The 15771-nt window shown below is 40.0% G+C and overlaps 1 protein-coding gene across 1 annotated transcript in view; it reads left to right on the top strand.

Moving 5' to 3' along the window:
• Cntnap2 (contactin associated protein 2) overlaps positions 1-15771 on the top strand; it is a 1482107-nt gene that overhangs the window by 626099 nt on the left and 840237 nt on the right. The window contains exon 11 of the mRNA XM_042054579.1: positions 8009-8115. Within this exon, the coding sequence (XP_041910513.1) occupies positions 8009-8115 (107 nt within the window). The remainder of the gene's footprint in view (positions 1-8008; positions 8116-15771) is intronic.

Here is a 15771-nt window from a genome sequence, read left to right on the forward strand (position 1 = left end):
CCGTTCTAGATTTCTTAGCCACACTTTGCAGTTTTCCAAACTACAGGTGTCCCTTGCCTTTTCTCCATGTCAAATAGTGTTTCATTCTTCCAGGTTACCAAACACGAACTTTTCCATAAACTTTTGCATTCTCATATGCTGGTAGCCTGTTATCCTAAGTTTATGCCAGTATTTTGATAGTACCCTCTTACCCTAAATTTATTATCATTATTTTGCTAGTACCCTATTACACTAAGCTTATGTCAGTGTTTTGATGATACGCTGTTATTAGCCTAAGCTTATGTCACCATTTTGAGTGATATGCCACAAGGCAGACATGAAGGCAACCATAAAGATGGACAGATAAGTAAATGATTGACAGATGATAGGTAGGTAGGTAGACGATAGATAGATGATAGATAGATGATAGATGATAGATAGATGTTGATAGATAGATGATAGATGATAGATGATAGCTCGACTAGCATCGCTAGCATAGATAGATCGATAGCTGATAGCATCGATAGCTGTTGCTCGCTCGCTCTGCTGATCGCTCGCTCGGTGATAGCTCGCTCGCTCGCTCGCTCCTTCGCTCGCTCGCTCGCTGTTCGATCGCTGCTATCGCTCGCTGCGCGCTCGCTCGCTCGCTCTCTCGCTCGCTCGCTGCTCGCTCGCTCGCTGCTCTCGCTCGCTGTTCGCTCGCTGCTCGCTCGCTCGCTCGCTCGCTGCTCGCTGCTCGCTCGCTCGCTCGCTCGCTGCTCGCTGCTCGCTCGCTCGCCTGCTCGCTCGCTCGCTGTTCGCTCGCTCGCTCGCTCGCTCGGTCGCTCGCTCGCTCGCCGCTCGCTGCTCGCTCGCTCGCTCGCTCGCTCGCTGCTCGCTCCGCTCGCTGCTGCTCGCTCGCTCGCTCTCGCTCGCTCGCTCTCGCTCGCGCGCGCTGGCTCGCTCGCTCGCTCGCTCGCTCTCGCTGCTCGCTCGCTCGCTCGCTCGCTCGCTCGCTGCTCGCTCGCTCGATCTCGCTCGCTCGATAGCTCGCTCGCTCGCTCGCTCGCTCGCTCGCTGATCGCTAGATAGATAGATGACAGATAGATAGACAGACAGACAGACAGACAGACAGACAGACAGATAGATAGATATAAATAGGGGGTGGGTAGTTGGATGAAAGAAAAATGGGTGGATGAATAGATGGATAAACGGATGGACAGACGGATGGCAGATGGATGGCTGATAAGAGGATAGCGGACAGATGGTTGATAGATAGATAGCAGATAGGTAGAACTGACTGAGAATTGAAGAAGTCTCCTGAAGATGAAACTCTTGTCTTCATTTCTCTAGAAATCATTTAGAATGTCTGGCCAGGACTGGGAAACTTACTTATTAAGAAGAACTTGCTGATGTTTATTTAGGTTCAATATAGTTTGACTTGGAGACAGGTGAAGGTACTGCTGATCCTGCAGATTCTTCTCCTATGAGCATAATCACTGTAAAGATGTTTTATTCATAAAACCATAGGGAGTTGATTGTAAAAGAAAAATTCTAAGTACATTAACAAAGGAAGATAAAGGGCTCTCTGGTTTATTATAATAAAATAAAATAATAATGAACAAGGCCAAGATAGGTGCTCATTTTTAACGGTACAATGAATGATGGGAAAAGTTTTCTAGAAATATGTAATGGCCGGATGATATAGACCAAACCTGCTTGATTAGTTTTTAATGTAAACTTTGGATAGAATGTAGGAAGTACAATAAATATCTCTGAATGAAAGTATTTTCATAAATAAATGCTTGTTGGAAAAACCATCAATATTACATTAGTATCTCTACAATATTAAGCTCCATAACAATGAGTTATTAAATTGTGATTCACGATGATTAATGTTTCCCCATATAACTTCCACTTGGTTGAATCTGTGATATATACCTCACAGTGAATATAACTTCAGCTAAAACTGAAGTATCACTATTTCAGCAATTTCAATATAGAAATTAACATAGAAAAAGACCCTACCCAATTATTGGAGTGCCTCTGAAATTCAAAAGTGTCCACGCCAGTACTTAAGCATTCAAACATCCTCAGGGTTTTTTCTTCAAAAGTAAAATAAGACTTGGTATTGGGATAAAAAGAAAAACCATACATTAAGGATAATTTACATGGGATTAATAACATATAAATCATTTAAAATAATCATCCCATGGTTCAGCAAATGGTCTGTTAGTGCAAAAAGCAGTCTTTCCCTTTATAAATTTAGAACAAGACATGCTAATGAGCAGTAATAAAATCTATATGGATCTAAAAGCAAATCAAAAGTCTTTCGTGAGTGTAGGCATGAGAACCAGGTAGGGAAACATGGTAGCTGGCTGAGACTGAGAACGCGGACTGAACTCAATGTCAAAGTGAGGTACAACAGCCTTTCCAATAAGTGATCACCTGCCATGGGGGACACAAAGTCCACAGTCATGTTCTGGAGTAATTCATTTCAGTGAATGAGATGAGGAGATTATTGTATGCTGTTTCCAGTAGTTCATTTTTTTAAATAGTAAGAAGGTATGTAAAAAACAAAACAACACAAACCCCAAAAGTGGTCTTGAAAAAAATGGGTAACTAGTTTACATTTCTCTGGGAGCATGGCTCCACCCCCTCTTCCTGCAAGAGTGGTCATGTTCCAAGGCAGATAGGTGCAGCATCATTGTAAACAACCTACTGGGTTCCCGAGAACCAAATGCTCCCTCAAAGGAACTGGCAAGATTTTACTCAGTTTGGATTTGACAGTACTAAGGCTTGACTAGAGCTTTGCACCGGCTAGGCTGAAATTCTATCACAGATCTATGCCCAGCCTTATTTAATCTTTTAAACAATATAGAGATAAAAACAAAAACCTTTAAACCCCTTTGAAGATTACCAAGGTAATTGATTTATACTGTCAGAAAAACATTTTGTTTTATACAAGAGATAAAATTTCTTCTGCTCTCTCTGGCTGATTCAGTAGAGCCATAAACCAGGAAGCTGCCATCAACAAACAAATCTGGTACTGCTGGCTATTTCTTGGAGCCATGAATCCCAATTTCCTCAATGTTTTGCAATTGAAATCAAGTACGAAAATAAAAGAGATGTTTTGGGTGCAATAAAAATGCAACTGTCCTAATAACCCTGAATTGAATTGTTGCAGCCTTCCAAACGGGCTGTCTGTGCTGATTCATTTTATATTAAGGAATTGTACACTGACTGAAACTTTAAAGCCACGGCCTTTATTTGCCTTATGTATTGGGGACATAAACAAGTTTCACTTTAAAAATGCGTTTAGCAAACTGCCTTCTAAATCGGTTTCTCTAAGCCCAGAGATTAGTGAAGCTCTCAGTCCTCATCAGAAAAGCTTAAACTTCTTTTTTTTCCCCCTGTGGAAACAGTTAATACAGAGACTCACAACTGGTCAGTGTGCAAAGAAGTGTCAGGGAAGGTCCTCAGCCATAAATGGGATATCTGTATCATACCCTCTACCCACAGAATGCAGAGACCACGAAGGGAGAAAGGAAGTAAAAAGGTTTTATAAGGCCGGGCGGGTGGTGGCGCACGCCTTTAATCCCAGCACTCGGGAGGCAGAGGCAGGCGGATCTCTGAGTTCGAGGCCAGCCTGGTCTACAAGAGCTAGACCTCTAGGACAGGCTCTAGAAACTACAGGGAAACCCTGTCTCGGAAAACAAAAAAAAGAAAGGTTTTATAAGCCAGAGGTCCAGGAACCTGGAACAGAAGGGTATCTTATAGATGGACAAGAGCACCGCACTCATGAACTGCAAGCAGCCACTTCACCTGTAGAGTCCACGTACAAGATCAAGCCAGTTAACATCCCAGCGTAGATGGGAGAAGGACATCTGGTCCTCCACTCCTAGCTGAGGGCTGCGAATGGCGGAAAAGCCAATTTTCTTTCAAGCTGTGATCCTTGATCCTTGACTCTGCTCTAAAGAATGGCTCCACACTCATGGAATGGTGACTAGCACTTACTGGATTCAATGGATCATCAAGGAGGAAGGGGAAATGAAGTTGAGAAGAAGATGTGGGAAGGACCAGGGAAGAGTTGGAGGTGGTAAAATGTGACCAAAATACGTCATGGACATATATGAAATCCTCAAAAACAGATTTTTTTAAAGTAGCTTAAAGAATGCATTTGGATTCTAAAGCACCGTGTAAAACTTTAGCTGGAAGGATAAATCTAGCTAGAAGAGTCTGGGACAGCAGGCTGTCAGGAATGGGTAATTGCATGCACTACTTCTTCAAGAGCTTTCTGACCAGAACAAATCAACACCTGCCAACTTCTGTCCTGCATGTCCCCAGTCCTAGGCCAAAGCCTTCTCAGGTTGAAGCAGTCAAATCATTTTGATTTATTTTTGATGTGAATCAAACTTTCAAGCTAGCACACACCATGAAGAAAATTGTACATTTCCTGTGGCCCCCTAAAAAAAAATGGTCTATTAGAGAAAATATGTGTTTAAGACTAAAAACCTAGGTATAATTAATCTGTTTTCCTCTGAGTCAAGGAGATGATTCATTGCCTCTGAAGTGATTTTTATGTCCATAGTGGTAAAACTTTGGTGGCATTTCATGCATCTGTGTCTCTCTCCAATCATGCTGAGCGTGGAATAGACACTTCATTATGCAAAGAATGCTAAGTAAACACACTTTGCTATGGGAGCATCCAGGTAGAATAGATGGATACACCAATAACTAATTACTAGAGGACATTATAACAGTGCATTGGACACATGGAAAGAGTTCTACATGAATACAAGATAAGATATTAATTATCTAATTAAAATCTAATTAGAATATTAGGTTAATTTATTTCATTTCTCTTGGAAACTGGTCCTAGCAGTTTGAAATGCAGTGATAAGATATTAGGTATGATATAACATATGAATCAACTTGTTTTGGAAATTTATTTAATGCCCTACCACTAAGAACTAGATTCTACACAAAGAGAACACCAGTTTAAAAATATAAATGATGAGAGGTAAATATTTAAAATAAAATATGAAAATTCTATTTAGTAAAAACAATTAATTAAAAAGAAATTCATTCTGCAAACTGGTAGGAGCAGCCAGTTCTTTGCTCTTGTGATGGTTCTATGTGTCTCATGGGGTTAAATTCACACTTACGTGTTTATCATTCTCTAAGGAACATTATTTAAAGCATACTTAGTTTCCAACTTGGTTTCCCTTGCCCACTTCTGCACTGCCTTCCCCTGAATTAATTGGTATGATGAGCTGATGTAAATGACTTTAACATCCAGACTGAGCTAATATTAACCCAAGAGAATTGGGGAAGTTAAATATACCACCGAAAGGGTATGTCTTTACTGAATTTCAAGATTAAGTGTCAAACATACTTTTTGGGGATGTCAGGAGTTTCCATTCATTTGTTTTCTCCCATGATGTGGGAAATGAGGACTGTTGCTTGTAAGCACCTGCTGTGCAAGGAGGGGCCATGCTGGGGGTCTGCGTTGTACAGGGACTGTGCAAATGGCCAGGAGGAACAAACCAGGGCAACCTGTCACCTGCTGTTATACTACATTTTCATCACCTTTCTGTCCTCTTCTGCCGGAGCCACTTTTTAAACACTTTATCATCATATTTCATGCTGTCTTTTAAGATGCAGATAAAATATTCCCAACTTAGTTAAACCCTCTAACTATCCTCTTCTTTTTAACTAACCTGGTTTCCAAATTTCTGCAGCATTTTATATCTGTTTTAAAGTACTTCTCATATTTTGCATGACTCTTGCTCTGGACCCCAGTCTCCAACTAGATTCAGAGATTATTGGACGAGGCTTATCTCTGTGACCTACATAAAACCAGAGCCATCACAGGAAAAGAAAGTCGCTATTGAGAATAATATGAATTTTCTATCCACCCAAGGTTGTGCCTTTGCTTATATTATATTTTAACCCAATAATAATGGCTTTTATTTTCTTCTTTCATGGTCTAAATGCTCAAATCAAAGCTCCAAACTGTGCCTGCAGTGCCCATTGAATGCTTCCTAGGAGGTTCTTTACCACATTTCTTACCCATTCTGTGTTGCTTCCCATTCCCACCCTCATTAGAGTTCTCACTTACAGTGTATTTACTTTGGTAAGCATACCCACAACGTCACATTGAGCTGTATGCCCTACTATTGCAAGTGCTCTTGATGCTTAATCAAGAGCAAAGGTTGCAAGGTTTGGTCTCTGAGACAAAATAAATCAGGTCTTGTAGCTAATACCTATGGTCTCTCAGTCAATCCATTGTGCAGAAATACCACAGTAGATGCTGCTGTTTTAAATTGGGAGGGAATTTCTATTTCAATGTGTTTCTGATTAAAATATCAAAATTCTTATTTGAATGCCAATTCGTAACAATATCTCCCTTTCAGACTGTGAGCATCTTAATGCTCACTATAAAAAGAAAGATGTAGGGAATGTGTCAAATGGGTAAAGAGATGGTACGAGCAGAAAGGAAAGTGTGTCATTGATGCAGGTGTGTCTCAAACCACATTCCAACCATAATTTTAGGTTAGAATCAAGGTAAAAAAAATGTCTCAGGAAAGTGATGGTCCAGATGGGTATAGTTCTCACTTGTTAGACTTCTAGTTCCTACTTATAATTACCAACTTCATGGGCATTATCTCTAAAATTAACATGGTACATGTACACAAAGTAATCCTATTCAGTTATAAAAGGAAAAAATTCTGTCACTGGGAGATGATATAGATTGAACTAGAGATTATTAATTGAGTTAAAGCAAGCCATACCCAGAAATGTGTGTGTCACATAATCTCATTGTAATAGTTGACTTCATTAAAGATTAAAGAATAATGGTGACCAGAGCTTGGGCATCAGAGAGTGCTGGGAAAAGGTTATATCAGTGGATCAAGCTTCAGTTAGGTAGGTGGAAGATGTCCTCGTGTGTTGTGACTAGATATAATAACCATGTTCTATACACTTCAAAGGTAAAGAGATTTTAAATATTTTTCACTGTGATAAATATTTAAGATATTGATATAATTAACCTTAATCATAACACAAAGAGAGCAACACATTGAAACAGTACAGTAGCCCACTAATATATACAATGTACCTACTTTTAAGTATCAGCTTTAAAGTAAAATTTAAGGATCTGGATAAATGATTTGATGGTTAAAAGTGTTTACTGCTCTTGTAGAAGAGCCATGTTTGGGTCCCAGGCAGCCCACAACCATATGGAACTGGAGCTCTGGTGGACCCTACACCTTCTTCTGGGCTCTGCAGGTACCTGCGCTCATATAGACACATACATAAAAATCAAGATAAATATAAAAATAAAATATGAATTAATAATTAAGTATTTCAAAATATTCACAATGTAGGTATAATTGTCCAGTTTTTCAAATGTGAAAGTCAAGGTTCAGAGAAATTAATGAGTCATAATTACTTTTGCCTTGTAGAGCTTTGTGTACAATTACACTTTTTCCTCCTAATTTATGCTTGCAGACACTTTAAGTAGGCATCTTTAACTATCCAGATGGGTATAGAGGGAGACTTTTGAGGCTCCTATCAGGCCTATATATCCCATTGTTGTCTCTGTGCCATTGTTCCAGAACCACAAGTTGTTGTAGCAAACCCAATTTTAGTGCTATTGATTTTGATTTTAAAAAAAAATAAAGTAGAACAAAAAGTCAGATGGCTCTTCTTCCATTTCTCACCGATAGGAAACTTAGGTGGTATCTTCGTCCTTTGTAGAATTAAACTAAAATGAATCTGTGATATGCAAATGAACACATGAACTGTGTGATAGTGTCTATGGTTTATTCGAAAAGGGGACACACCAGGCCTGTGATACATCATCTTTTGTGTGCCTGGCACCTTCCATCATGAATCATATTAATCTGCTTAAACTAACAAGGATTAATTGCCTCAGCAAGGCAACCTGGCATTGAAATGATATATTGCCCAAACAGCTTGGAATTTGGCCACTCATAAATCTCATTTGCTTGTTGGTTTATTTCTGTGTCTCTTTTTCTGACAGATGTGTGCCCAATCACTGTGAGCATGGTGGGAAGTGCTCGCAAACATGGGACAGCTTCAAATGCACTTGTGATGAGACAGGATACAGCGGGGCCACCTGCCACAACTGTGAGTGCCAATTTATCTCACTTTCATCTTGTAATTGCATAGGAATCATGGTCTTCAGCTACGCTTTACAGCATAGCAACCTGAATTACACACATCTTGCTCTGCTTCATTCTGGGAGGAGGAAAAACCTCAAGGTTGCATTCTAATTTTTCCAAAATGGTATTCTAGTTGTCAAAATAGATTCTCCCCTGGCTAATGACTCTAAAGAGAGACAGGCACGTCCAGCATTCCATATATGAAATTGGGATGTTGAGATTGGATTCACCTCTTGTGACTAAGGCATGCTTGTCCAAAAAGATTGCGTGGGAATTGTGTTAGTGTGATGTTGCTAACTGGGCCCTCATTCATCAACATATCAGAGAGATGCAGGACAGAGGATAATTGGAACATTTAGTTTCTGGGCAATGCTTGCCTCATGCTTTCACCCAAATTTTTTATTCCATTATTTTTAAAGCAAAGAAATGTGTCAGATGGTGTATAAGTCCATTGAAGTTACACATAAAAAATAAAATCCTGAGAACATGATTTTTAAAAATAATAAAGATAAAAGGTAAGATACAAAGATGATTGATAAATGACATTTTGCTTTATTTCACATACCATTATCTTGAAAGTTTGAAGAAAAGTTAAAATATTTAATTTGAGTATTTTTAAAGCAATTCTAACTCTGCCACTGTAGTATTAATTTCCTGAAAATGTTCTGATGGTTGTATTACTGAAAACAGATTTATCATAGCATACAATTATGAGAGAAGGGAGTCACATGTTATCTGACATATGGATATGAATGTGTGTACATACTTGGTTTTTTGCACAGTAGTGTTCACTAACATGTATGTGTTTATGTATAAAGGTGTGTGTGTTCATGTGTGAGTATGCACTTTATACATGTACAGAAGAAGGACAAGTAAGGCAATACAGGGATCTAACCTTGTCTCACAGTTCTAAAACACAGAAAATCTCAAATACAAATTCTCTAATTATACAGATTGACTATTCTTCATTTCACTTTTAGGAAATAACAAGCAAAACATTCTCAGAGTAGAGTCTTGGCGAAGGTAAAAATGCAGTGCCTATGCCTTTCGTGTTGTTACTTTCAGTAATGTGTAGGAAGAAATTATGTTTAGATTATACTGTAAGCCTACATTTTTTTAAAAAAAGTTTCATATAATTTATTTTTCTTCACTTAAAAATTTTGTCTAATGAGATTCTAAAAATCAAGAGTGAAAAAAAAAAAAAAACCCTGGCATTGGGACCAGTGGGATGCCACAGCAGGTAAGGGTGCTTGGTATCAAACCTGAGTTTGATCTCTAGGACCCACATAGTACAAGGATAAATCAACTCCCATAAGTTATCAGCTGACTTCCCTGGTATACACGCACGAGCGTGCAAGCACACACGTGCACACACAATGTAGTACAAGAATTTTTTAAGATAAACAATAATGTGGGTATATTTAATGATTAAATCACTTGCATAAAGATACATCATCTTATGTTTAGGGCTGGGGAGTTGGCTCAGAGGTCAAGAGCACTAGTTGTTCTTTTAGATGATCTAGATTTGTCTCCCAGCACCCACATGGCAGCACACAACTATCTGTAATTCCAGTACCAAGGGTACCGGTGCCCTCTTGACTCTGTGGAAATCAGGCACACGGATCCTACACATACATACATGCATACACACACACATACATATATACACACATACAGGCAAAACAATATACACATAATATAAAAACAATTTGTCTTTGTGTTTGTGTTTCAAGACAGGTTTTCTGTGTGTGTATTTCTGGCTGTCCTGGAACTCTGTAGACTAGGCTGGTTTCAAACTCAGAGATCTGCCTGCCTCTGTCTCCCAAGTGCTAGGTGTGTACCACAACTGCTGGGCCAAATAAATATTTTACTTTACTTTATTTTATTTTATTTTATTTTTTTGGTTTTTCGAGACAGGGTTTCCCTGTAGTTTCTAGAGCCTGTCCTGGAACTAGCTCTTGTAGACCAGGCTGTCCTCGAACTCAGAGATCTGCTTGCCTCTGCCTCCCGAGTGCTGGGATTAAAGGCGTGCGCCACCACCGCCCGGCAAATAAATATTTTAAAAAGGGATTCATCATATACAAAGTACTTGGCACAGAATATTGTTTTCACGAATAAAAGCAATAATGAAGCTACTTAAAAGTAAGAAATTACAACTGAAGTCACTTTAAACAGTCTTATCTAAGAGTTGACTATCAGTAAATAGTCACTATAAAGTATGATCTACAACAAAGTGGCTTTGGTCAAGACAGAAATTTTCCTTTTACCCATATAGCTCATTTAGCTATTTATAAACATCTTGTTTAATCATGAGATTTTTGTGTCTGTAATTCTATCTAGAATCAAAGAGCAAGAAATTGATGTTTTGATAAATGTCTCCTCTCTCGTTGATTGTTTGATATTGAATTGAAAAGCCAATCATTTTGAGATCCTTGCTCCCATCATTAAGGACCAATTTTACAAATACATACTATTAACTGAGTAATTGAATTTGACTTCTGAAAGCAATAACTGAAAGTGTCAGAATGACCCTGGATGTCTTCATATTTGGCCTGCTCCAAAAGCAAGAGAGGAAAATTGCCTCATGCACCATGTCCTGATACACCATCCTAGTAGTCCCTGTGCCCTGGCACACCATCCTGCTAGTCCCCAAGCCTGGGTCCATGCTGCTGGTCACTGTGTCCTGGAGATCTATCCTGCTGATCCTCATGTCATGTGCTCCATCCTGCAAGTCCCCATGTCCTAGGGCCTCATGCTGCTGGTCCCCATGTTCTGGTACACCATCCCAAACCCTCATGCCCTAGTACTCCACCCTTCTAGTCCCCATGTCCTAGGGCCCTATGCTGCTGGTCCCCATGTCCTGAAACTCCATCCTTCTGGTCCCCATGTCTTGGTAATTGATCCTGCTGGTTCCTATGCCATTGTACTTGATCTTACTGGTCCCCATGACCTGGTACTCTATCTTGCTGGCCCCCATGTCTGGGGCCCCATTCTGCTGGCCCTCATGTCCTGGTCTGTCAACCTGCCAGTTTATGTCCTGGAGCCCCACCCTACTGGTCCCCTTGTCCTGGGCCTTCATCTTGCTGGTTCCCTGTTCTGTTCTTTTCTCTGTAAAAGTCAAACTACTTCATCTTGCTGGTTCCCTGTTCTGTTCTTTTCTCTGTAAAAGTCAAACTACTCCTTTTTCTGTAAGAGCAGAAAAAAAAAACAATTTTCATTCTTCCAGACAACTTTTGTTCAGAAGCATTATCTTTTGTTTCATTAAAGGATATTTGCTTCACAATTACCTAAAGATTGTGGTGTGTGTGTGTGTGTGTGTGTGTGTGTGTGTGTCTTAATACTCCCAATAGGGACTAGTCAAACATTGAGATGAACTGACACATAGTACATAATGTGTAGAAAATTATATGTGTCATGAGTTATGTTCCTAATGGACAATTTTGACATGAGACAAAGTCCATGGAGTACTATGTAGCCATGTAGAAAATCCTGGGGTTTCTTTGAGACTCCTTATTCCTGTGAACTAACGGTTGACTTGAAGTCACTCCTACTCTTCAAAGTCAGTACAAGCACAGTGGAGTTGTTCATATTTTGGAGCCTTTGCTTTCAGTTTCATGGAGGTACAAGTTGACCTACAGTAACTAACTTAAATCAAACCAAATGTTTGGTAGAGTCTCAACCCCTAAAATTAGTCTACAAAGGCCCTTTTGCTCGTTTTCTACACCGATGCTGGCTTGGTGAAGGAGGAATAGGAATTTCTTGATTAAGTACCCTGATATAAAACTTTTGGGCCTGATCATAACGGCTGGCTTTCCATTTGTGTCCATCATGTACTTACTGCACTCTTGGCTACTTCAGCTCTTGGAGCCTTCGTATTCTGCCCGGTGAAATGCCTGTAGTCACCGCTACAGCGTGATTAACTACGATGGCATGTGGGGACACTGAAAGAGCTTGGCCCCATGCAGCACCCAATGTCTTCCTTTCATGACACTCCATTCAGAGTGACTGTACTTCCGTTGGTCCAGGCCACACAATTTGCCCTTAATTTCATGTTGCTCTCCATCATCGCCTACCATTTCTTCAGCAGACAGGAATTTGTGGGCATGGATTGGCTTCCACGGCATACTTCTCCAGGAAGAACCAATGGGACTTAAAGCTAATTTGTTTATTCATCAAATATTCTTGTCAGTAAATTGTGAATAGGATTCAGAATTTGCCATTAGCACACTACTGCCTGGTGGTTAGAATCCCATCCTAGAAATGATGAAATCCTGGGATGGGAAAAGCTGTGTTTTTGTTAACCAAGACCAAAAAGAAAAAGTTGGTGATAAAATTAAACCATTAAACGTAATCATTTCATTTCGTGCACTTTATACTTTAAATTTTTCTCTGAACATGGCCCATTTTTAGTGACTTCTCTTGCTTTCTTTTCTTTTCCTTTCTTTCTTTCTTCCTTCCTTCCTTCCTTCCTTCTTTCTTTCTTTCTTTCTTTCTTTCTTTTTTTTTGAGGTAGGATTTCTCTGTGTAAACCGGAACTTGATTGGTAAACCAGACTGACCTCGAATTCACAGAGATCAGCCTGCCTCTGCCTTGCAAGTGCTGGGGTTAAAGGTATGCACCACCACTGCCTGGCTTTCCGTGACTTTTCTAAGAGCTACTTCACCATAAAATGGACTGAAATCCCCAAGAAAATGTAGTGATGAGATGAGCAGGCCTGCTTTTGGTCCTACCCTGCTTCCACATGGCTAGCTTTACACCCGAAATAACATCACACAGACTGTATTCATTTAAATACTGCTTGGCCCATTAGTTTCAGCCTCTTATTGGCTAACTTTCACAACTTGATTAACCCATTTCTATTAATGTGTGTACTACCACGAGGTGGTGGCTTGCCGGGAGAGATTCAGCATGTCTGACCTGGTGGCTGGCTCCATGGCGTCTCTCCCAGAGAGGAGAGGCATGGCGATTGCCTCACTTCCCTCTTCCTCCCAGCATTCCACTCTGTCTACTCCACCCACCTAAGGGCTGGCCTATCAAATGGCCAAGGCAGTTTCTTTATTAACCAATGAAATCAACACAAAACAGAAGACTCTCCCACATCAAGAAAAGAATCAGCAGATGGCTAGTGTGTGTCCTTCTGATGGCTCGTGTGTGTGTTTCTTATGGCTTATGTGTGTCAGATGGCTAGTGTATGTGTTCCTGGTGGCTCTTGTGTGTTTCTGATAGCTAGTGTGTGTGCTTCTGGTGGCTAGTGTGGTTGTTAGCTTATTGTTGTTGCACTGACTTCTCTTTATTTCTCCCTCTCTAAATTGTAAGAACGTGTAAAACAGAACTGTGCTCCCAGCTGTGGCCCTCCTCTAATGGCTCTCCCTACACACACTTCAGTTGTCTCCAGGCTTCCTTCCCAGTACTCCTAATGCTCCTTAGGATCTCATTACCATCTCATTTTCCTACACGTGTTCCTTAAACTTTGAAGATTATAGTCCTTATTTACATAAATTAAATTCAAGAAGCCATCCCTCATCTCTGAGCTTAATAGACTTTTCTCCCTCGTGCTGTGGTACTTGGTGTTCTCTTAGGAATCAACCATCCTTCTGTATTCTATGACCATTAAATGGAATTTCCTTCACTTTCCTAGACTTATCCTTAATTACACGAAACCTTTAGACTGTGCACCTAAACAGAGAGGCAAAAAGACAGAATTTGGGCAGCTGACAAAGATAAGCAAATGTTTGGGCATGGAAATTGTTAAGACCATTCAAATTCTCGATACATATTCTGAGATGAAATGATTTTATACCTAGCTATTTTTTAAGGGACAGATGGTGACCTCGAAATACAGACCTGACAGTGCTGTGGAGTAAGAAGACAAATTATATAACTTGCATAGGTCCCTCCCAGTTTTGAAACTGTGGCAATTCATAATTCAGAAATCTTAAAAGAGCAGCAGGTTCTCATGCTGCTGCACATCTGTATCTAAAATCTTTCTCAGGCAGAACATTGCTAGCGAGAGCATGAAGTGCGCTAAGGCAACTATTCCACCTGCTGTTGTCGGGAACAGGTACTTGAGGTCCATATATTGTATAAATGAATAATACTATACCATACATCCCATAACATGTTGTTGATAGTCCATCATGCTTATAAGTAATTTTATTGAAAGCATAATATTTCAAAAGAATGTAACCTTACCTGCTACAGTTACGTTGTCAAATTAACCAGCACTGTGACACCTGGAACCTTTGGCTTAAACTGTTTAGGAGTCAGTGATGACAACTTTGGATATTGATACAAAACCAGGCACTCGCTGAGAACTTTGTTGTGTCTCTAAAAGACAAATTAGCTGTTTGGCCTTATAGAATTGGATTCATTTCCTTGGCTCCCAGTGTGTCTGCTGTGCAAGGTACTACTTCGTGGAACTATGTCTGCAAAAACCTGGTTTCCCACCATGGTTTCCTTCCCAGTCACCCTTTTGTTCCCATTCCATTTGCAAGATGTGTGCTCTGACCTTCACCTTACTCTGGGCCAATGCCACCGGCCCGGTTGAAAGGCTGTTGTACACCCTCTCCCTCTGCATTGCTGTGTACATTTCTCTGCTTCCCTGCTTCTCAGCTCAGGATTCACTGCCTTAGAGACACTGTCTGAACCTGAGAAAGACACCTTGCTCCAGGACATACAGCCCCTGTGAGTGGAAATGTTGCCTTTACGTTTGTGCTTTATCAGTAATATCCTCTTCCATTGCACTATAATCGCTGGAAGGAGGAGGCGCCAGGTTTTATCATAACACCATTTCACTCATTACATTTATTTTATACGTGGGCATGCATGTGTGCCGTGGATGTCCCCTGACTTAAAGAATTCACAAATACCATGGAATATGACAAGCATCCAAGGGTTGTTTTTGAAAGAAAATTCTCTTTAGGCAGAGTTATGAAGATAGTCAAACAGCAAAAGTGAGTAGAATATGAAAAAGAGAGAGGGAAATAGAGAAGGGAGGGGAAATGTGGCTAAATGGATGGCAGAGGAGTCAGTGACCACGACTCCAGGAATCCCTTAGATAGTAAACCATGGTGAGAACTCACGTGGGGGCTTTCAGCATCGCTGCAAAGGAACGCTTTGAAATGATCTGTGACGTGAAGGCTGTGTTATTGTTGCTGTTTGTGTTTTTTTTTGTTTTGTTTTGCCAAATCACTTTAATTCTATGAACTTCAGTTCCCTCTTGGACATTCACTGGATCATTTTTCATTTTGAGATGAGATCTAACTGTTTTGCTGAGGTTGCTCACAAACTCAAGGGCTTCCCGACTCAGCCTTCTAAATGCTGGAATTTGAAGTGCTAACCTAGTGTTTGTTGTTACATTCTGGTTTGTCTAATTTATTGCTTATGTATGTATGTATACACAGGTTTATGTGTGTATATGTATAGGTATATACATATATATTTAAATATTTATGTCAAGTTTAATAATAAATTTGGTCAAATTATTAAATTTAAATTTCATTGAGATGTATTCCTTGTACATAGTGATAAACAACATAATAACTTTTATACAAGTAGACCAAGTAGTCACCTCCTATACATGCTCCTTTCTCTCCTTATATGATTTTACTATTCTTTGCTT

This window comes from Arvicola amphibius, chromosome 2 (genome assembly GCF_903992535.2).
Source record: "Arvicola amphibius chromosome 2, mArvAmp1.2, whole genome shotgun sequence".
NCBI lineage: Eukaryota > Metazoa > Chordata > Mammalia > Rodentia > Cricetidae > Arvicola > Arvicola amphibius.